The 15,882-nt window shown below is 46.3% G+C and overlaps 4 protein-coding genes across 5 annotated transcripts; 2 read left to right on the top strand and 2 right to left on the bottom strand.

Annotated features, from left to right (window-relative positions):
* Positions 1-3,966: 3,966 nt before the first annotated feature.
* Positions 3,967-6,564, top strand: LOC125536076 (eukaryotic translation initiation factor 6-2). The gene is made up of 8 exons (XM_048699202.1): positions 3,967-4,102; positions 4,190-4,255; positions 4,885-4,981; positions 5,082-5,167; positions 5,248-5,292; positions 5,658-5,788; positions 5,882-5,992; positions 6,083-6,564. The coding sequence occupies exons 2-8, from the start codon at positions 4,246-4,248 to the stop codon at positions 6,338-6,340; spliced, it is 738 nt and encodes a 245-aa protein (XP_048555159.1). The 5' UTR covers positions 3,967-4,102; positions 4,190-4,245; the 3' UTR covers positions 6,341-6,564.
* Positions 6,565-6,684: 120 nt separating this feature from the next.
* Positions 6,685-7,552, bottom strand: LOC125536077 (chemocyanin-like). The gene is made up of 2 exons (XM_048699203.1): positions 7,206-7,552; positions 6,685-7,071 (listed from the first exon to the last, which is right to left on the bottom strand). Exons 1-2 carry the CDS (start codon positions 7,387-7,389, stop codon positions 6,845-6,847), a joined length of 411 nt encoding a protein of 136 aa, XP_048555160.1. The 5' UTR covers positions 7,390-7,552; the 3' UTR covers positions 6,685-6,844.
* A 2,164-nt stretch (positions 7,553-9,716) lies between these two features.
* Positions 9,717-11,970, bottom strand: LOC125536075 (thymidylate kinase). Of its 2 annotated transcripts, XM_048699200.1 has the most exons (7): positions 11,823-11,970; positions 11,657-11,719; positions 11,239-11,568; positions 10,959-11,070; positions 10,809-10,868; positions 10,303-10,407; positions 9,717-10,064 (listed from the first exon to the last, which is right to left on the bottom strand). In XM_048699200.1, the coding sequence occupies exons 2-7, from the start codon at positions 11,701-11,703 to the stop codon at positions 9,954-9,956; spliced, it is 765 nt and encodes a 254-aa protein (XP_048555157.1). In that variant the 5' UTR covers positions 11,704-11,719; positions 11,823-11,970; the 3' UTR covers positions 9,717-9,953. The 2 variants fall into 2 exon arrangements, with proteins under 2 accessions (XP_048555157.1, XP_048555158.1); XM_048699201.1 differs by lacking the exon at positions 11,657-11,719.
* Positions 11,971-12,008: 38 nt separating this feature from the next.
* Positions 12,009-15,627, top strand: LOC125536074 (probable protein arginine N-methyltransferase 3). Its single transcript, XM_048699198.1, has 7 exons — positions 12,009-12,406; positions 12,732-13,184; positions 13,312-13,409; positions 13,831-13,909; positions 13,992-14,252; positions 14,331-14,498; positions 14,787-15,627. The coding sequence occupies exons 1-7, from the start codon at positions 12,101-12,103 to the stop codon at positions 15,225-15,227; spliced, it is 1,806 nt and encodes a 601-aa protein (XP_048555155.1). The 5' UTR covers positions 12,009-12,100; the 3' UTR covers positions 15,228-15,627.
* Positions 15,628-15,882: the final 255 nt, after the last annotated feature.

Here is a 15,882-nt window from a genome sequence, read left to right as displayed (position 1 = left end):
GTTAAATGTAGAAATATTTTCTTTGAATATTTCAGATAACATGCACATCCCAAAAACAATTTATTTTTTGTAGAAATATCACATAAAAACAATATACGCATGCATGGAGAACACAAATTTTCTGGTACATACAAGATCAAATCAAAGTAGTTAAGATGCAACAAATACCAAACATATGAGTTACTAGGGAAAGGTATTCCATTTTCTCACAACCTTTGATTACAGAATTACAATGAAGTTTCCAAAACGTCTGAGTAATTAGAGGAAGGTACACCATTTATTCACAAACTTTGGGTGATATTTACAAATCTACAGTAAATATTTAGCAACATATGAGTGACTAGATGAAATTATAATATTTTACCACAACCTTGGAAGAATAACTATAACACGACACTAAAATTTTCAAAAATCTCGGAAAATTACCATCTTAACTCGTGCTTTTTATATTGCAATACATGAAAATTATTTGTTAAATTAATGTGAAATTTTGTAAGTTAAAACCTCTTTAATGGAAGTTAGAAATGTCATTTCCAGTTTATCATGAATCGAGGATTTCCAGAGTATATTACGTTTTTTTGAGACAGAGTATATTAGGTTTTTCAAAACATTTCCCAGTGAGTATATAGGCAGGAGATAAAAGACATTGAGGACTAGTTGCATGAGTTATACGAGCGAGAGGAGATATACTACAAGCAGAGATCAAGAGTGGACTGGTTACAATACGACGATCAAAACACTCAGTACTTCCAGAACAGAGCCTCGCATAGGAAGAGGAAAAATACGGTTAAGGCGTTACGTAGGGAGGATGGAACTAAATGTACTGATGATGATGGCATGTGTGTGATGGCTGCAAACTTTTATGAGAAGTTGTTCACATCCGAGGGGTCAAGGGATGTGGACAAGATTTTGCAACACATTGAGACGACCGTAACGGATGAGATGAATGCTAGATTGTCAGCACCGTTCACAGATGTGAAAATTGAGAAAGCATTATTTCAGATGGGACCAACGAAAGCTTCAGGCCCGGATGGATTCCCGGCGATGTTTTACCAACAACACTGGTCGTTGGTGAAAGAGGAGGTGTGTGCAGCTATTCGTGATTTCTTGGCGGGGAGGACGACACCGGAAGGTCTTTAACGACACCGTGATTGTGATGATTCCCAAGGTGGCTTCACCGGAGATGCTGGCTCAGTTCCGACCCATTAGTTTGTGCAATATATTGTATAAGATCGCGTCAAAAACATTGGCAAACAGGCTCAAGTAGGTGTTGCCAATGCTGATAGCGGAGGAGCAAAGTACGTTCATCCCAGGGAGGTTAATAACGGATAACGTGTTGGTGGCCTATGAGTGCGTTCATGCAATTAGGAAGAGGAAGAGGAGGAAACCACTTTGCGCGATTAAGCTTGATATGATGAAGGCATATGACAGGGTGGAGTGGACTTTTCTCGACCAGGTGATGACACAGTATGGCTTCTCTACTCAATGGAGAGAGATGATCATGAGGTGTGTCAGGACAGCAAGTTTTTTGGTTTAGCTGAATGGTGGTCTCTCACACAGATTTCTCCCATCTAGAGGACTCAGGCAGGGGATCCTTTGTCACCCTACCTTTTTCTCTTTTGTGTCGAGGGATTCTCAGCTTTGTTGAAACACGCCCAGGAGGAAAAGAGGATCAAGGGTGTCTCGTTTGGGAGCACTGACCCCACGGTCACTCATTTGCTTTTCGCTGACGATAGTATTGTGTTCTTGGAAGGGTCTCAAGATAACTATCTTTGCCTACGTGCTATCTTGCAGGATTATGAGGGGGCTTCAGGACAGAAAGTAAACTTGGATAAATCAGCAATATTTTTTGGGAATGGGTGTGATGAGGATGAAAAGGTGGCTCTCAAGCAAACTTTGCGCATCTCTTCGGAGGCGCTCAGCGAGCGATATTTGGGCCTACCAACAGTCGTTGGGAAATCCAAGAAGGGAACTTTCCAGTATGTCAAGGAGAGCGCTAAAGGGAAGGTGTCAGGTTGGAAGGGACAAGGACTAACCAAGATGGCCAGGGAGGTTTTGATCAAGTCAGGGCTTCAGTCTACTCCAACTCTCACCATGAGCTGTTTTCAACTCACTAAGAAAATGTGCAGGAACCTGTCATCTATATCTTCAAACTTCTGGTGGGGTGAGGAGAACGGTGAGAAGAGAGTACACTGGATTGCATGGGATAAGATGTGCACGAGGAAGAAAGAAGGGGGGCTTGGATTCAGGGACCCGGAAATGTTTAACCAAGCCTTGCTTGCAAAATAAGCTTGGAGGTTGCTTCAGGTGCCAAACTCTTTGTGCGCAAGAGTACTCAAAGCTAGATATTACCCAGATAGCTCTATTTTTAATGCTACTTGTCCGAGTGGGGGGGGGGTCCTTTACATCCAGGAGCATAATTCACGATCGGGAACTGCTGTTAGAAGGGCTTATTTGGCGCATTGGTGATGGATCCAGAATCCGGATTCACCACGATAACTGGATCCCGCGGAAGGGCAGCCTGAAGCCACTGGCCAGGTTTTTGTCCCGGGTATAACTAGAGTTGGTGACCTGCTGAATGCAACGGGCACGGGCTGGGATATGGCGAAGGTGCAACATATGTTTCCTCCCGGTGAAGCATGCGATATCAGGAAGATAACAGTAGGGGGGCCGATGGTGGAGGATTATCTCGCTTGGAATTATACGAAGAACGGGGAGTTCACGGTCAGATCAGCTTACCATCTTGGTATGGCGCTGAGGAAGGCTAAAAGCGGGAATCCTGGGTCCTCTTCATCGGGAGCGAGCCATAAAGCATGGATGAATCTATGGGATACAGTGGCGCCGGGCAGGATGAAGATCCACACGTGGCGTCTGATCCGTAATGGGCTTGCGGTGGGCTCGAAGTTGCATAGGCGCAAGATCAAACCGGGAGTGTTTTGTGTTGTGTGTGGAAGGGAGGAGACAAACTTACACATGTTTTGGCAATGCCCTCATTCAGCAAAATTCTGGACCTTGGTGTGCTCGGAGTTGGGAACACCAGTGGCGATCCCGCCGGAGTCAGTTCGTTCCCAGAGTGCACTATCCCAATGGCTCATGTCCTGGTTTGGTGATGCGTTGGACGATGCCCGAGCGATCACGGTGCAGGGCCTGTATGCGCCGTGGATGGCAAGAAACAACACACGTGAAGGGACGAGGATCGAGGAGGCGAGTGACATGGTTACGATGATCAAGAGGCTCATGGAGGAGTGGCAGCAGGTGCATGGTAAGGACAGCAAGACCCCTCGATCTATACCAATACAGAAGTGGAGCGCTCCTGATCATGGCTGGATTAAGGCTAATGTTGATGGTGCAACTACCAAAGAAGGAGAGAAGGGGGACGCGGGGGGGGGGGGGGGGTTTTCCGGAATGCAGACAGAGCCTTCATTGCTGCGGCGTGTCAGAGCTACCCTAATGGTGGTGATCCAGCATTGGCGGAGCTTCAAGCATGCAGGAGAGCTGCCCAGATGGCTGGAGATCTTAACCTTGCAAAGGTACATATTGAGATGGACTGCCAAGATGTGGCACGGAAGCTGCCGAGTGAAAATGATGATCTTTCCACGTTGGGGCCAATGATTAAGGAGGTGAAAAATCTGCTAGCGACGCCGGAATGGAAGGTGACATGGGTTCGGAGGACAGCCAATGGAGCTGCGCATTTACTAGCAAAGGAAGGAGTAGCGAATAATCGTAGTATGGTCTGGGTGCATGATCCTCCAGAATGTATTTTGCAGATAGAAATCCCTGCCTTTTATGACTGAATAAAGTCGAACTAAGTTTCAAAAAAAAACATTTCGCAGTGAGAGAAGCCCAACGGCGATGGGTGGGCCGTACACACGAATGAGAGCCTCGGGCCATAGCATCAGCACGGGCCGGCTGTGACGTCTCGACCTAACAGGACCAGCCCGTCCGGCCCACACAATGCCGCCGCCGTCTCTCCTAGCGGCCCGTGCTCATATACCACGCTGCCACGGCTCTCCCCCCCGTTCCCCATTCTCTCGGAAGTCGAGCTCCCAAACCCTAGCTCCCACCGCAGCGGCCACCGCCCCCCGGCCCCCGCCCCCTCCCGGTTCGCCGCCCGCTTCCTTCTCCCGCACCAGCGATCCCTCTCCCCTGCCCGGCCGCTCGCTGAATCATCCGCGCGTTTGATCTGCAGGTGCGCGCTTGCTGCTGCAGACGAGAAGCGGCTGAGGCGAAGAAGAGGAATCGACCATGGCGACCCGTAAGCTCCCCGTCCCTTTCTCCAGTGCGAGTTTTGTCCCCCACGAATTCAGTGGCATCGGAAGGGGCGGCTGTGGCTGTCGAATCCTCTCGGTTTTTTCACTGTTCGGATTGACTGATTGGTTGGTCGCCGCGGCTGCGGTGCGCGTTTAGGGGATGTTATGGAGTGTCGATTTCGTGGCTAGATGTTGAGAACAGTTGGTATTTAGGCAGCATATTAGAGATGTTGTAGGTTGGTCCTTTCGAAAGGATTCTCAACTGTCTGGATATGATTTATTCTTCGGTATCTAGGATTTAGAGTTCGAATTAATGTTTAGATTAGCTTTGAGTTTGTGATGAGCAGCTGTTTGTTGCGCACTCTGATGAGAGATTGCAGTTAAGTTAACCACATCCCCATTTCATATACAAGTGGTGCTGTTGTGCTCTGAGAATATGAAATCGTGATGTTTAATCATGTGGTACACCTCCAAGTGGATGCTCTTGTGCCTGTGATAAGTGTTAGAAGTTCCTATGTGATTTTTCAGTACAAGTCATTACCCTTCTAGTCTGAGTTGCTGTACTGTTTGTGGCAACTCTGCTTCTTGTAGCCTTTGGGTTTTGACCTTGTTCTTTGCTATGTGGTTTCTGTAGGTATCCAGTTTGAGAACAACTGTGAAGTTGGTGTTTTCTCCAAGCTCACAAATGCCTACTGTCTGGTTGCAATTGGAGGATCAGAGAATTTCTACAGGTTAGCAATGGATGTTTTCTTTGGTTTAGCTCTTTGGACTTTTGGTGGAAGCAGAGGAATAACCAGCTCTAACTGATTGATCTTTTGAATACCTATGCAGTACATTTGAGTCTGAGCTTGCAGATGTCATTCCTGTGGTCAAGACCTCTATCGGTGGCACTAGAATAATTGGTCGCCTCTGCGTTGGTTAGCATTTGAACTTATATTCAGTCATTTGAGCTATTCACTCACTTGTAGTGTACTTACCACCACCTTGATGACCCCAGGAAACAAGAATGGACTTCTCTTGCCACACACAACCACTGATCAAGGTACTCTGTTACAGTACCTCAATCTACGATGCAATTGTTTGCATAATTCTGTTATGTCTTGTGTGTTGTTGACTTGTTACGTACTGCACAGTGCTCTTATGGTTTAATATGCTTTGAATACGAAGTTGCTTTCTGCCAGCATGCACTTTCAAGTTGATTTTAGTACTTCAGGACTGTTGATACTATTGGAATTACATAGAAGTTGCTTAGAGATTTGGTATGTATATAGAGGCTGGTTTCTTCAGGCACTTGTAATGTATCAGTTCTTAGAAATCTTGCAACTAGAGAGGCATGATTTCTGTAGGCAAGTGATATTATGATTTTCGTGATGCTTATTATGTTTATGGGATTTCAAAATTTTCTAGAGCTTCAGCATCTGAGGAACTGCATACCTGATCAAGTGGTTGTTCAGCGCATCGATGAAAGGCTGTCTGCCCTTGGCAATTGCATATCCTGCAATGACCATGTTGCGCTCACACACCCTGACCTTGACAAGGTATGCCTATACATCCCTAGTGATGTCTGTTTGCTGACCCTGTGCCTTTCCTAGCTTACCTTCAACTAAACTATCTCCTGTTTGGTTCCCCAGGCAACTGAGGAGCTTATTGCAGATGTGCTTGGGGTTGAGGTGTTCCGTCAGACGATTGCAGGAAATATCCTTGTTGGCAGCTACTGTGCATTCTCTAACAGGGGTGGACTGGTATGTTGTTGCTGCATTTGCATACCTCTGATCTACATGTTTCTGCAAAAATTGGTTAAGTTGTTAATGTGCAATTCCTTTGTGGCACAGGTCCATCCTCACACATCCATTGAAGATCTTGATGAGCTGTCCACACTCCTCCAAGTCCCTCTTGTCGCTGGAACCGTGAACCGTGGTAGCGAGGTCATTGCTGCGGGCATGACGGTGAACGACTGGACCGCCTTCTGTGGCTCAGACACCACGGCTACCGAGCTGTCCGTCATTGAGAGCGTCTTCAAGTTGAGAGAAGGCCAGCCCACGGCGATCGTCGATGACATGAGGAAGTCGCTGATTGACAGCTATGTCTAAATGATCAAAGGGCATGCGGTGCGGTGTGGTTGGTTCTTGAGCTGTACTCTTGGTTGACAGTAGCAAAAAAAACGTGCCTGTCTAAGCTGTTACTTCTGTCTGTCTTCTGAATCTGGAAGTACACACTTATATGCTTTGTACTCGTAAAGCTTACGGTATTGGAAGACGTGCTCTTGCGCTTTTGTGATATTAGAATCTTATAACTGCGAGTGATGTTGGTTTTATATTCGAGCATTGCCCAACTTTGGCTACATCTACATTGACGATTCATGCATTGTTGTTTTTGCAATTGGAAAAACATCTTGCTCCGTTACATAAAAAATATGCACAGGTCCTCAGCTGTGTGATGGCAGATCAAAATGATAATCGGCACATGCCTTTTGCTCGCTTATTGTATACGAGTACAAAACCATTACACATACGTAGTGGAAATAAAACAGCACAGTACACCTTTACCATAATAATCAACACATGGGCCGAGAACTTGGTATATTGTAGACTGAATTAGGACGCTCCGCCGATGCGGCCCTGCTTGGCGGCGGTGACGGTGATCTTCATCCCGGCCTGGCAGTCGCCGGGGACGCTGGAGATGAAGTAGTTCGGGCCGAGGGCGAGCGTGACGCGGTCGGCCCCGGACTTATACACCTTGGCGCCGCTCGGCGCGGCGCACGCCCGGTACCCCTCCGCCGACACGGCCACCACGTCGTGCGCCGTCGGGTCGTAATTGAACACTGCATGCACACGTACCCAAATCCGCATGCATCAACCACCAATTTTCATGCAGCAGACATCGATCCATGTATGTATGTATGTATGTATGCATGTCCTATCTCTAGTTACATCTAGAAACAGAGGATGTACGTACCAAGGACGTCGCGGCCCTTGAAGCGCTTGCCGTTGGGCCAGGAGCCGGCGCTGACGGACCAGCCGCCGCCGTCGCCGACGGTGAACTCCGCCGACTCCGCCACCCCCGCGTGGAGGAACGCGCAGACGAGCAGCACGCCCACCACCACCGCCATGTTGCCGCCTGCAATTCCCCGCGCCGCCATTGCTAGCTAGCTACCGAATACCGATCAGTCACTAGCTCGAGTAGAAACAGAGCAGATTGTCAAGTGTGGACTGTGAAGGGTACGGTGGCTGTTGCTACAATGGCGTCGCCGGCGTGGTTTTATAGGCTCGCCGGAGTGCAGACGTGAGTACGTGTGAGGCCAAGTGTGCGGAAAGGAGTGTGGAAATCAAGTACTGCCGGCAATATACTACGACCCCGCATATGTTTTTCCTTTCTGAAAGCGTAAAGTGGAAAGGAATTTAAGGGTTGGACCGGCCGCCGACGATCAACCGACAATAATTGAGTTAGGCTAGTCATGGTGGGGTAACTTAGTTAGTAACTTAACACATCCCGAAACAATTTTGATTATGTGGCAAGTATTTAATGAGGAGAGAGGTGCTTGGAGTAACATAATATGTTACTGTAACATAGCGCTTCCCGAGGTAAAATGAGTCTATAAGTCAATAAATGAAACCAACTATGACACTACTACTAAGATACTTTGCACTATGGGGGTAGTAACTTAGACTAGTGTCATGCATATGACACTAGTCTAAGTTACTCCCCACTATGACCAGCCTTAGAAGAATGCCTTGTTCCATGGAAGCATGCAAGGCGTGGAGAAAAACGAAAAGTGGCGCCCTGGACCCATGTATAAGTATATAGTAATAACTAGATTAGACCATACTCTAGCACGTTGCTGCGGGATTTAGTTGCAATCTATTGTTGTGAGATTTGATGGTATGAAATATGAATGTTTATTATTATTATTATTATTATTATTATTAATATATTAACTAAAACTAATAATACATATTTGCATTTGATAATTTTATAGTTAGTTTTTATTGAGTATAAGTCGCATAATATAATGAAAAACCTTTTCACATATCGTGTCGTGGTGAGCTTTTGTTGTGGTGGGATTTGTCCATGTTGAGTCGAATAGAAGTAATGGGGATCAACTGATAATGATCATCAATGTCGAGGTGGGCTTTTAATGAGATGGCATGTGTTCATGTTGAGATAAATAAAAAGAAGTGGGGATCAGCTACTTAGGCACTTTGTATAGGTCATATGCAGCTACTGAGATAAATAAATGAATTATGGAACAAAGGATTCCATATAAAACATAAAAGAGTAAAATGCATCGTAAGTCCTAAAATTATTGGTAATGTGTCAGTTTAGTCCTATAACTTTGAAACTGCAGCTTGGGTCCTAAAACTATTGAAGTGTGTCAGTTTAGTCCTATAACTCCATAACTGCAGTTTTTGGTCCCAATACTATTAAATGTGTGCCAGTTTAGTCCTATAACTTCAAAACTGCAGTTTTGGGTCCCAAAACTATGCAAGTTTGTTCGTCTCAGGTCCTAAGCTTTCATGGCCAGCATCTATGGTACTCCCTCCGTCACGGTTTAGAAGGCGCACTTGAAAATTCTCTGGGATCTAGGTGGTTATCTATTGGTTGTGAGATGGGTTAAAAAATAGCATTCACACTACACATGCATATAGAAATAGTATATCGGAGTACTAATTAGCCACTAGAAATAAATGCAATACGCCCTAAACCTTGTCTATTGTGGAAACGCACGCAAATTTAACTGTGCCTTCTAAACTGTAACGGAGGGAGTACATTTTTTCAAAAGAGCACTTTATATGTGTTTACTCCCCCAAAAGTGGTCCATACGCTTCAACATCATAGTGTGTGTTGTAACCTGCATGCCCTCCACCTTCGCGCCCATGAGCTACAAGGCAACCTCGCTAAGAGGTTTTGGCGTGGACGCCGAGGAGACCCCGAGCCGGTCAGCATGGAGGATGACATCCCTCTCCCTGGGCGCGGCCACTGAAGAGACATCAAGCCAATCAGGATGGAGGACGCCCCCCCCCCCCCCCTCCCCCTCTCATGGCATTGTCCTTGCCCCTATACCCTTGCTGTAGAGTTGGTCGTGCATGTTGTTGCTTGTGCACAAGCATGGCCACGCTGGGAAATAGTCACTAGTGCGGGACGACGCAGAAGTTAACCTGGTAGGTCCATTGGGTCAACGTCGCAACAATTCAAGCATCTCCAAGCGACACAACGGTAGGTCAATGCTAGCTATGCAAGCTTAGGACCTGAGATGAACAAACTTATATAGTTTTGGAATCCCAAACAGCAGTTTAAAAGTTATAGGACTAAACTGGCACGCTTCCAATAGTTTTAGGACCTAAAACTGCAATTTCAAAGTTATTGGACTAAATTGACACATTTTCAATGTTTCAGATACATTTTACTCGAAATAAAAAGCACACCAGATTCAGTAAATGGTACGAGACCACTATATAAAGCTCCGTGGAAAAAAAATGCCACTTCATAGATATATCGAGGATCTGCGCGCAGGTGTCAGAGTAAATAAATGGGTAAAGCAATCAGCAATGCTGAGGGTCCATCACACACATAAATGGGGAAAGAAATGATGTGCCTGAATCTCATCCAGAGTAACAGTCAATCACACACTTAAAAGAGATCTAACGGAGAAACAGTCAATCACACACTAAAGAGAGTGCCAATGTGACTCTGGTTTGTCCCACTCTACCAGGGAAGATTGGTAAGTTGCTTGTCTTGGCATTCTGAAATGCAATTCATGGCTAGTTCTCTTAGCTGTTCTTCCACGGTCTCCATGGGAAGGGAACCATCGACGACCTTCATGACAGAAAAAGAAATGCAGTAAGCCATTGAGGTTCACATGAAAAACGGTTGCAAAAGAATCTACGGCAGGGTTCCTCAGTTTGTTCTTCCATAAATTCTAGACATGTATACTGCTTCACTTCAACTTGCACCTCCTTGACTATATACCTCACATGGACTCTGAGTTGCGAGCAAACGTGGCAAAGCAAATACAGGGCCCTATGTCAGCACGTTTTTGTGTGGCATAAGTTACCTTCCATGTCGAATCACGGAGTGAATAGTAATGCTCAGCAACTCTCTTTTGGAACTCAACTCTTTCGTATCTTTCACCCCCATAGCCTCCTCTTTCGGCCGCTTTCTGAAACAGGAATTTCAGATTTACCTTTATGAAATTCGGATTACCCGAGTAATCAACTGCAGAGAAGGGTACTTTTTGCTACAGATTCTAAGTGTGCAAAGAATATGCTCAACTACAGATTTTTCATGTTTCCTACCTTAAGCAGAATGACATACAACTGACACATATTGTTTGTTTCGTCACTGAATATAGATGAACATCTTAGGTGCATCACCATCACTGAGTTTTATCTGTATGGTTGTTTGATATAGGATTATGGGCATATGGTGGCCATCATCACCCAGTATGAGGGAACTGAACCATTCAAAGGTACAAAAGCATGAAATAAGCATTGCAAGCAATGCATAACCTAAATATTAGTTGCTTTGAACCCATAGAAAGAATTAGGAGCAATGCAGTACCTCTGGTTGTACATCAAGATATATTACAAGATCTGGAGCTAGCAGTCCAACCTCAGGGGCCTGCAATATTAAAAAATAGGCAATACTTGTCAGCATTTCACACATAAGAAGGCGCATGCCTCAAGCTTGTTAAACAGGTATCTGGCTGACCTTGCACCACCCAATATCAAGTCCTTTAGCAGCAGAAAATGCCACTCCAGAATAAGAGTAGCGGTCAACGATGAGTGTGGTTCCACCAAGTAGCTTGCTCTCCATCAAACTTCTGTACATGACAAACCCAACAAACAGCTCCATATTCAGAACCATACCAACATCTGAACTATTGCACACAGTGTGCATACTACAGATCACATAGGCACCACCCAAGAATTTCTTTCGACCTGAATACCTATTAGACTGCATAAACTGAGATTTCACAACACCAACAAACCTTTTCTCCCAGCGGTTCGCGCTGAATAGCAAATGGATGGTCCGGTCATCGAGCTGCGACTCGTTGGAAAGGTACGCGGAGATCATCTTCCCGACGCTGGTGTCTCTGTCCGGGAAGCGCCACCCTTCGGTTGCGCAGCCCTTCCCTTCCAGAAAGGACAGCAGCCGGGCGCACTGCGACGACTTGCCGCTCCTGTCCAGCCCTTCCAGGACTATGAGCGCGCCGCGGCCGCCCTTGCCGCCGCCGTTGTCCATCCTCGCACCCTGGAACGCGGCCCTGCGCTGCGGGAACAAGCCGAGGCCACGTGGAGCCGCGATGCTGGCGGCGCCCCTGCGAGGAAGATCGCACGCACACAGTAAGCTCAAGGTTGTATGCACGCGGACTGTGGTTGAGGGGAGCTTCAGTCTTGGAGCCTCACCTGCTCCAAGAAGCTGCTCTCCCGGCGAGCCGAACCAACGCAGTCATGCACAGGCGAGTACACCTACGATTCCGCCCTCTATCAGTGCTGTTCCAGGCCTCGACGCTCTATTCTTACAAGCGCGATGGTGTGGAGGGGGGAAAGAGGAGATGAGAGGAGATCTTACCTGGGCCGGGTAGCGGCGGACGGCTGTCTCCGGTGGATGGCGGCGGCGCCGACGGCGAGAGGAAGGGGGCGAGACGAAGGGCGGGTTGGTGGAGACCGGAGACTCGGGTCTTCTCTACATCTTATGGGCCGGGCCCACCTTGCAGCCTCTCTCTTTCGGATATCACGGCCCGGCCCAGCCCAATCACTAGCCTCATCCGTCCAGGGCTTAAGCTTTCGCCTAGGGTTTAACCGAGCCGCTCGCCGCTGCTCCTCCCTCGACCAAGAAGCAAATTGGCCATGGCGACCCAGGCGCGCGAGCTCCCGCCCAAGCCTGAGCTGCCCCGGGACAACGGCGACGACTACGAGGACGACGAGGATGAGGAGGAGGAGGAGGGGTGGGACGACTGGGAGTCGGACGGCGACGACGCGGCGGGCGGCGGCGGCGGCCTCCTCTGCCTGTTCTGCAGCGCGCGGTTCGACTCCGACGGCCCCCTCTTCGCGCACTGCGGCTCCGAGCACGGGTTCGATTTCCACAAGCTCGTTCGGGAGCTCGGGCTGGATTTCTACGGTTGCATCAAGCTCATCAATTTTGTGCGCTCCAAGGTGCGCCTCCTCTCCCCCCTTGCTTCCATGACCGCGCCGAGCAGCTTCTCAGCTCGATTGTTTCACTATCGATTACGCACAGCGCGAAGTTAATTGCTGTGCTAAAACTTTTGTGGTCGTATGAGGTTACCAGTGTCAGGAACCAATCCACTAGTTCCATTTCATGGTTGACTTAGATAGAAATTCTGGTGAATTTTGTGCTTGTTTGCTGCATTCCATGGCTTATGGGCCTTATGATTGATATATAGGCTGCGTCTATAGCAATTTTGTTGAATTTTGTGCTTGTTTGCTGCATTCCATGACTTATGGGTCCTTTGGTATGTAGGTTGCAGAGAATAAGTGTTGGAGCTGCCCAGAGATTTCCCAACTTGAGGGGAAGGTTCCATGGGCGGAGGACTCATACCTGAAGCCATTCATGGAAGATGACTCGCTGCTGCACAGTTTGTCCATCTTTGATGATGAAGATGACGAGGACTGTGAGATGCCAGTGGAAACAGGGGAGTGTTCAGCGGGCAATGGGAGGTCAGGTGAACTGCAGGGGAATGGTCTAAACACCATTATCGACGATTGTTCTGACATCAGTGCTAGGTTTGAGAAAGCAGTTACTACTGAAAGTAATGGTGGAGATAACAATGGGTCTCTTTCAGAGGAACAGACTGATAGGCAGCTGAAGATTACACGTGCTAGTGTTACTGCCAAGGAAATTAAAAAAGTGGATGACAACTACTTTGGGTCTTATAGTTCATTTGGCATTCATAGGGAGATGCTGGGCGACAAAGTACGTGAACTCTTGTCATATGTGATTAATAGGTTCCTTCAACATATGCGTGTTGCTTTGATTTCACATATGGGCTATTATGATTCACAATATCATCTAACTCTCCCACTGTGCCCAACCTTTTCAGGTAAGAACAGACGCTTACAGAGATGCCCTTTTGGACAACCCTAGCCTCATGAATGGAGCAACTGTACTGGATGTTGGTTGTGGTACAGGAATTTTAAGGTATGTAATGTAGGATGCGAAATGCTTTTGCAATCGTGGTTTACTTTGTCTTACCATGACGCCTGATGCTTGGTGGCAGTCTCGGGTTCAGCCCAGGCACACTGCGCATAAACTACTGAGAAAGAAAAACACTGGTAATAATTATGATTTGTACAAGTAAAAGTAAAATAATCACTTCTTTTGCAATAAATAAATAATAATAATCGCTTGACTAGGTCCAGTATGCTCAATAGCTTGTTAGCGAGAGTTCTGATTTGGTTTAAATTTCTAAATGCAATATTCGATTCGAACTGATTGCATGTGGTCTAGTGCTCATATCATCAAAGTGCAAGGCTGGTCTTTAACTGATATCATTATTCTTAATAGTGAATTGTCATTCTGTCCCTGCCTTTGGGCTGTTGCTGACAGATTCTTCTCATAGTCTTTTTGCAGCGAAGGCTGGTGCATCTAGAGTTGTTGCGGTTGATGGGAGTGCAAAGATGTCTTCTGTGGCTACACAAGTATGCTTTTCCCAATCATAATGCCAAACTTCTGGTCTCTTTGTACCATGATTTCTGTCTCACAGTTATAGAACAAATGCAGGTGACAAAAAATAATGGTTTATTATATGACGAGAATGCGCAAACAAAACAAAAAGGTAGCCCTCAAGTGATAAGTGTTGTGCATACCAAGGCTGAAGAGCTAGACCATAAAATAGTAGTTCCACCCAATGGCTTTGATGTGTTAGTAAGTGAGTGGATGGGATACTGCCTATTGTATGAATCCATGCTCAGTTCAGTCATATATGCACGCGATCATTTCCTAAAACCTGGTGGTGCTATTCTCCCGGATACTGCAACAATTGTAAGTTTGTAGCAATGCTTGCCTATATTGTTTGTCTCCAGTTTCTGCAGTTGATAACTTGTTTCTTCTGTTCCATAGCTTGGTGCTGGTTTTGGGAGGGGTGGAACTAGCTTACCATTTTGGGAAAATGTGTATGGCTTTGATATGTCATGTATTGGCAAAGAAGTAACAGGGAGTTCGGCTCGATTTCCTGTAGTTGATGTACTTGATTCTAAGGATATTGTGACAGATACTGCTGTACTCCATGTAAGTCCTAGGAACTCTGAATACTTATTTCACTTCTCAATCTTCCTCATTTTTGCTGAAGATGATTGCTATATGGAGCTAAAGAAGTTAGTTTTTATAGACTTATGGATATAAATTCTATATTTCACTACTAAGTGTAATTCACAGAGTCAATGTACTCAAAGGCTCCTGATAAAAATAAATGTACCAAAGAATCAATAATTACAATATTTGATCCACTGTGCTCAGATGTCCTAACAATGCAGGTATTTGTAATCTAACATCTTGGTTTCCTTATTGTATATGCAGTATTTTGATCTGGCAACTATGAAGGAAAGTGAAATGGATTTCACCGCGAGCTTGGAGCTAAGGCTTCCTGAAAGCGGTGCAGCTGCTGTACCAGGAGTAACCTGGTGCCATGGCATTGTCTTGTGGTTTGACACTGGCTTCACGGACAGATTCTGCAAGGACAAGCCTGTGGTCCTGTCCACCTCTCCTTTCTCCACACCAACTCACTGGTCGCAAACAATCTTCACCTTTGAAGAGCCCGTAGCGATTACAAATGAGAAATCAGTCGTTGGCTCATCTGCATCAGTTGGCTCAGCAGAGTGCCCAGCTGCCACGATCAGATCCCGCATCAGCATCGTGAGGGCCTCCGAGCACCGCAGCATAGACATATCAATCGAAACCACCGGAATCAGCTCAGATGGCCAGAAGCACAGCTGGCCAGCTCAGATCTTCAACCTTTGAGCGAAGTGCTGCCCTTGTGATGAAATTTTGCCCTTTACCTTTTCCACCGTCGGAGCTGTTCGGTCACCCACAGCGATTCTTCGTATCTTTAGGTTGAGTTGAAAACTTCTCTATGGTGGTAGGGAGCACTTGGTCCAACTGAAGTTCAGGTGAAGATGAAAGCGGGCTGAAGGTATACTTTTTAGTGGCCAGTGTGAGTTAGTGTCCTGTGAGATGTGTGTACCTGTGAAATGAACCCGGGCAAATTTGAATATCAATCCACCAATGTAAGATGTTCACATGATACAAGTGGAAATGTTCCACTTTCGTAGTGGGAGTACATCACCATCGCTGTTCCTTAGCTGCATAATAAACTGCAAAATGTAGGGTTTAATAGCGTTATGTGCAACTTCTTTTGTGACGAGCTTTTAAAATGAATATTCTTCTGGAACAGAAGTTTTTTAGATAATTTTTTACACAAAGGAAAGACTGCGAGACTGAAACAAGGGCTTTGATGGGTATGTTCCGTCGACGCAGTCCTCTAGTAGTGTACTAGTGTGCTAACGTCGTGTACAATGCAAGGTGCTTGGAGAAATAAATCAGATTTTTTAAACACCGTGTTTATATGTATCGGGCAGACACTTAATTAGACGTCTCTCCTGTAGAAATAGACATC

Source organism: Triticum urartu, chromosome 2 (assembly GCF_003073215.2).
Source record: "Triticum urartu cultivar G1812 chromosome 2, Tu2.1, whole genome shotgun sequence".
Taxonomy (NCBI): domain Eukaryota; kingdom Viridiplantae; phylum Streptophyta; class Magnoliopsida; order Poales; family Poaceae; genus Triticum; species Triticum urartu.
This window is presented reverse-complemented; position numbering and strand designations above follow the sequence as displayed.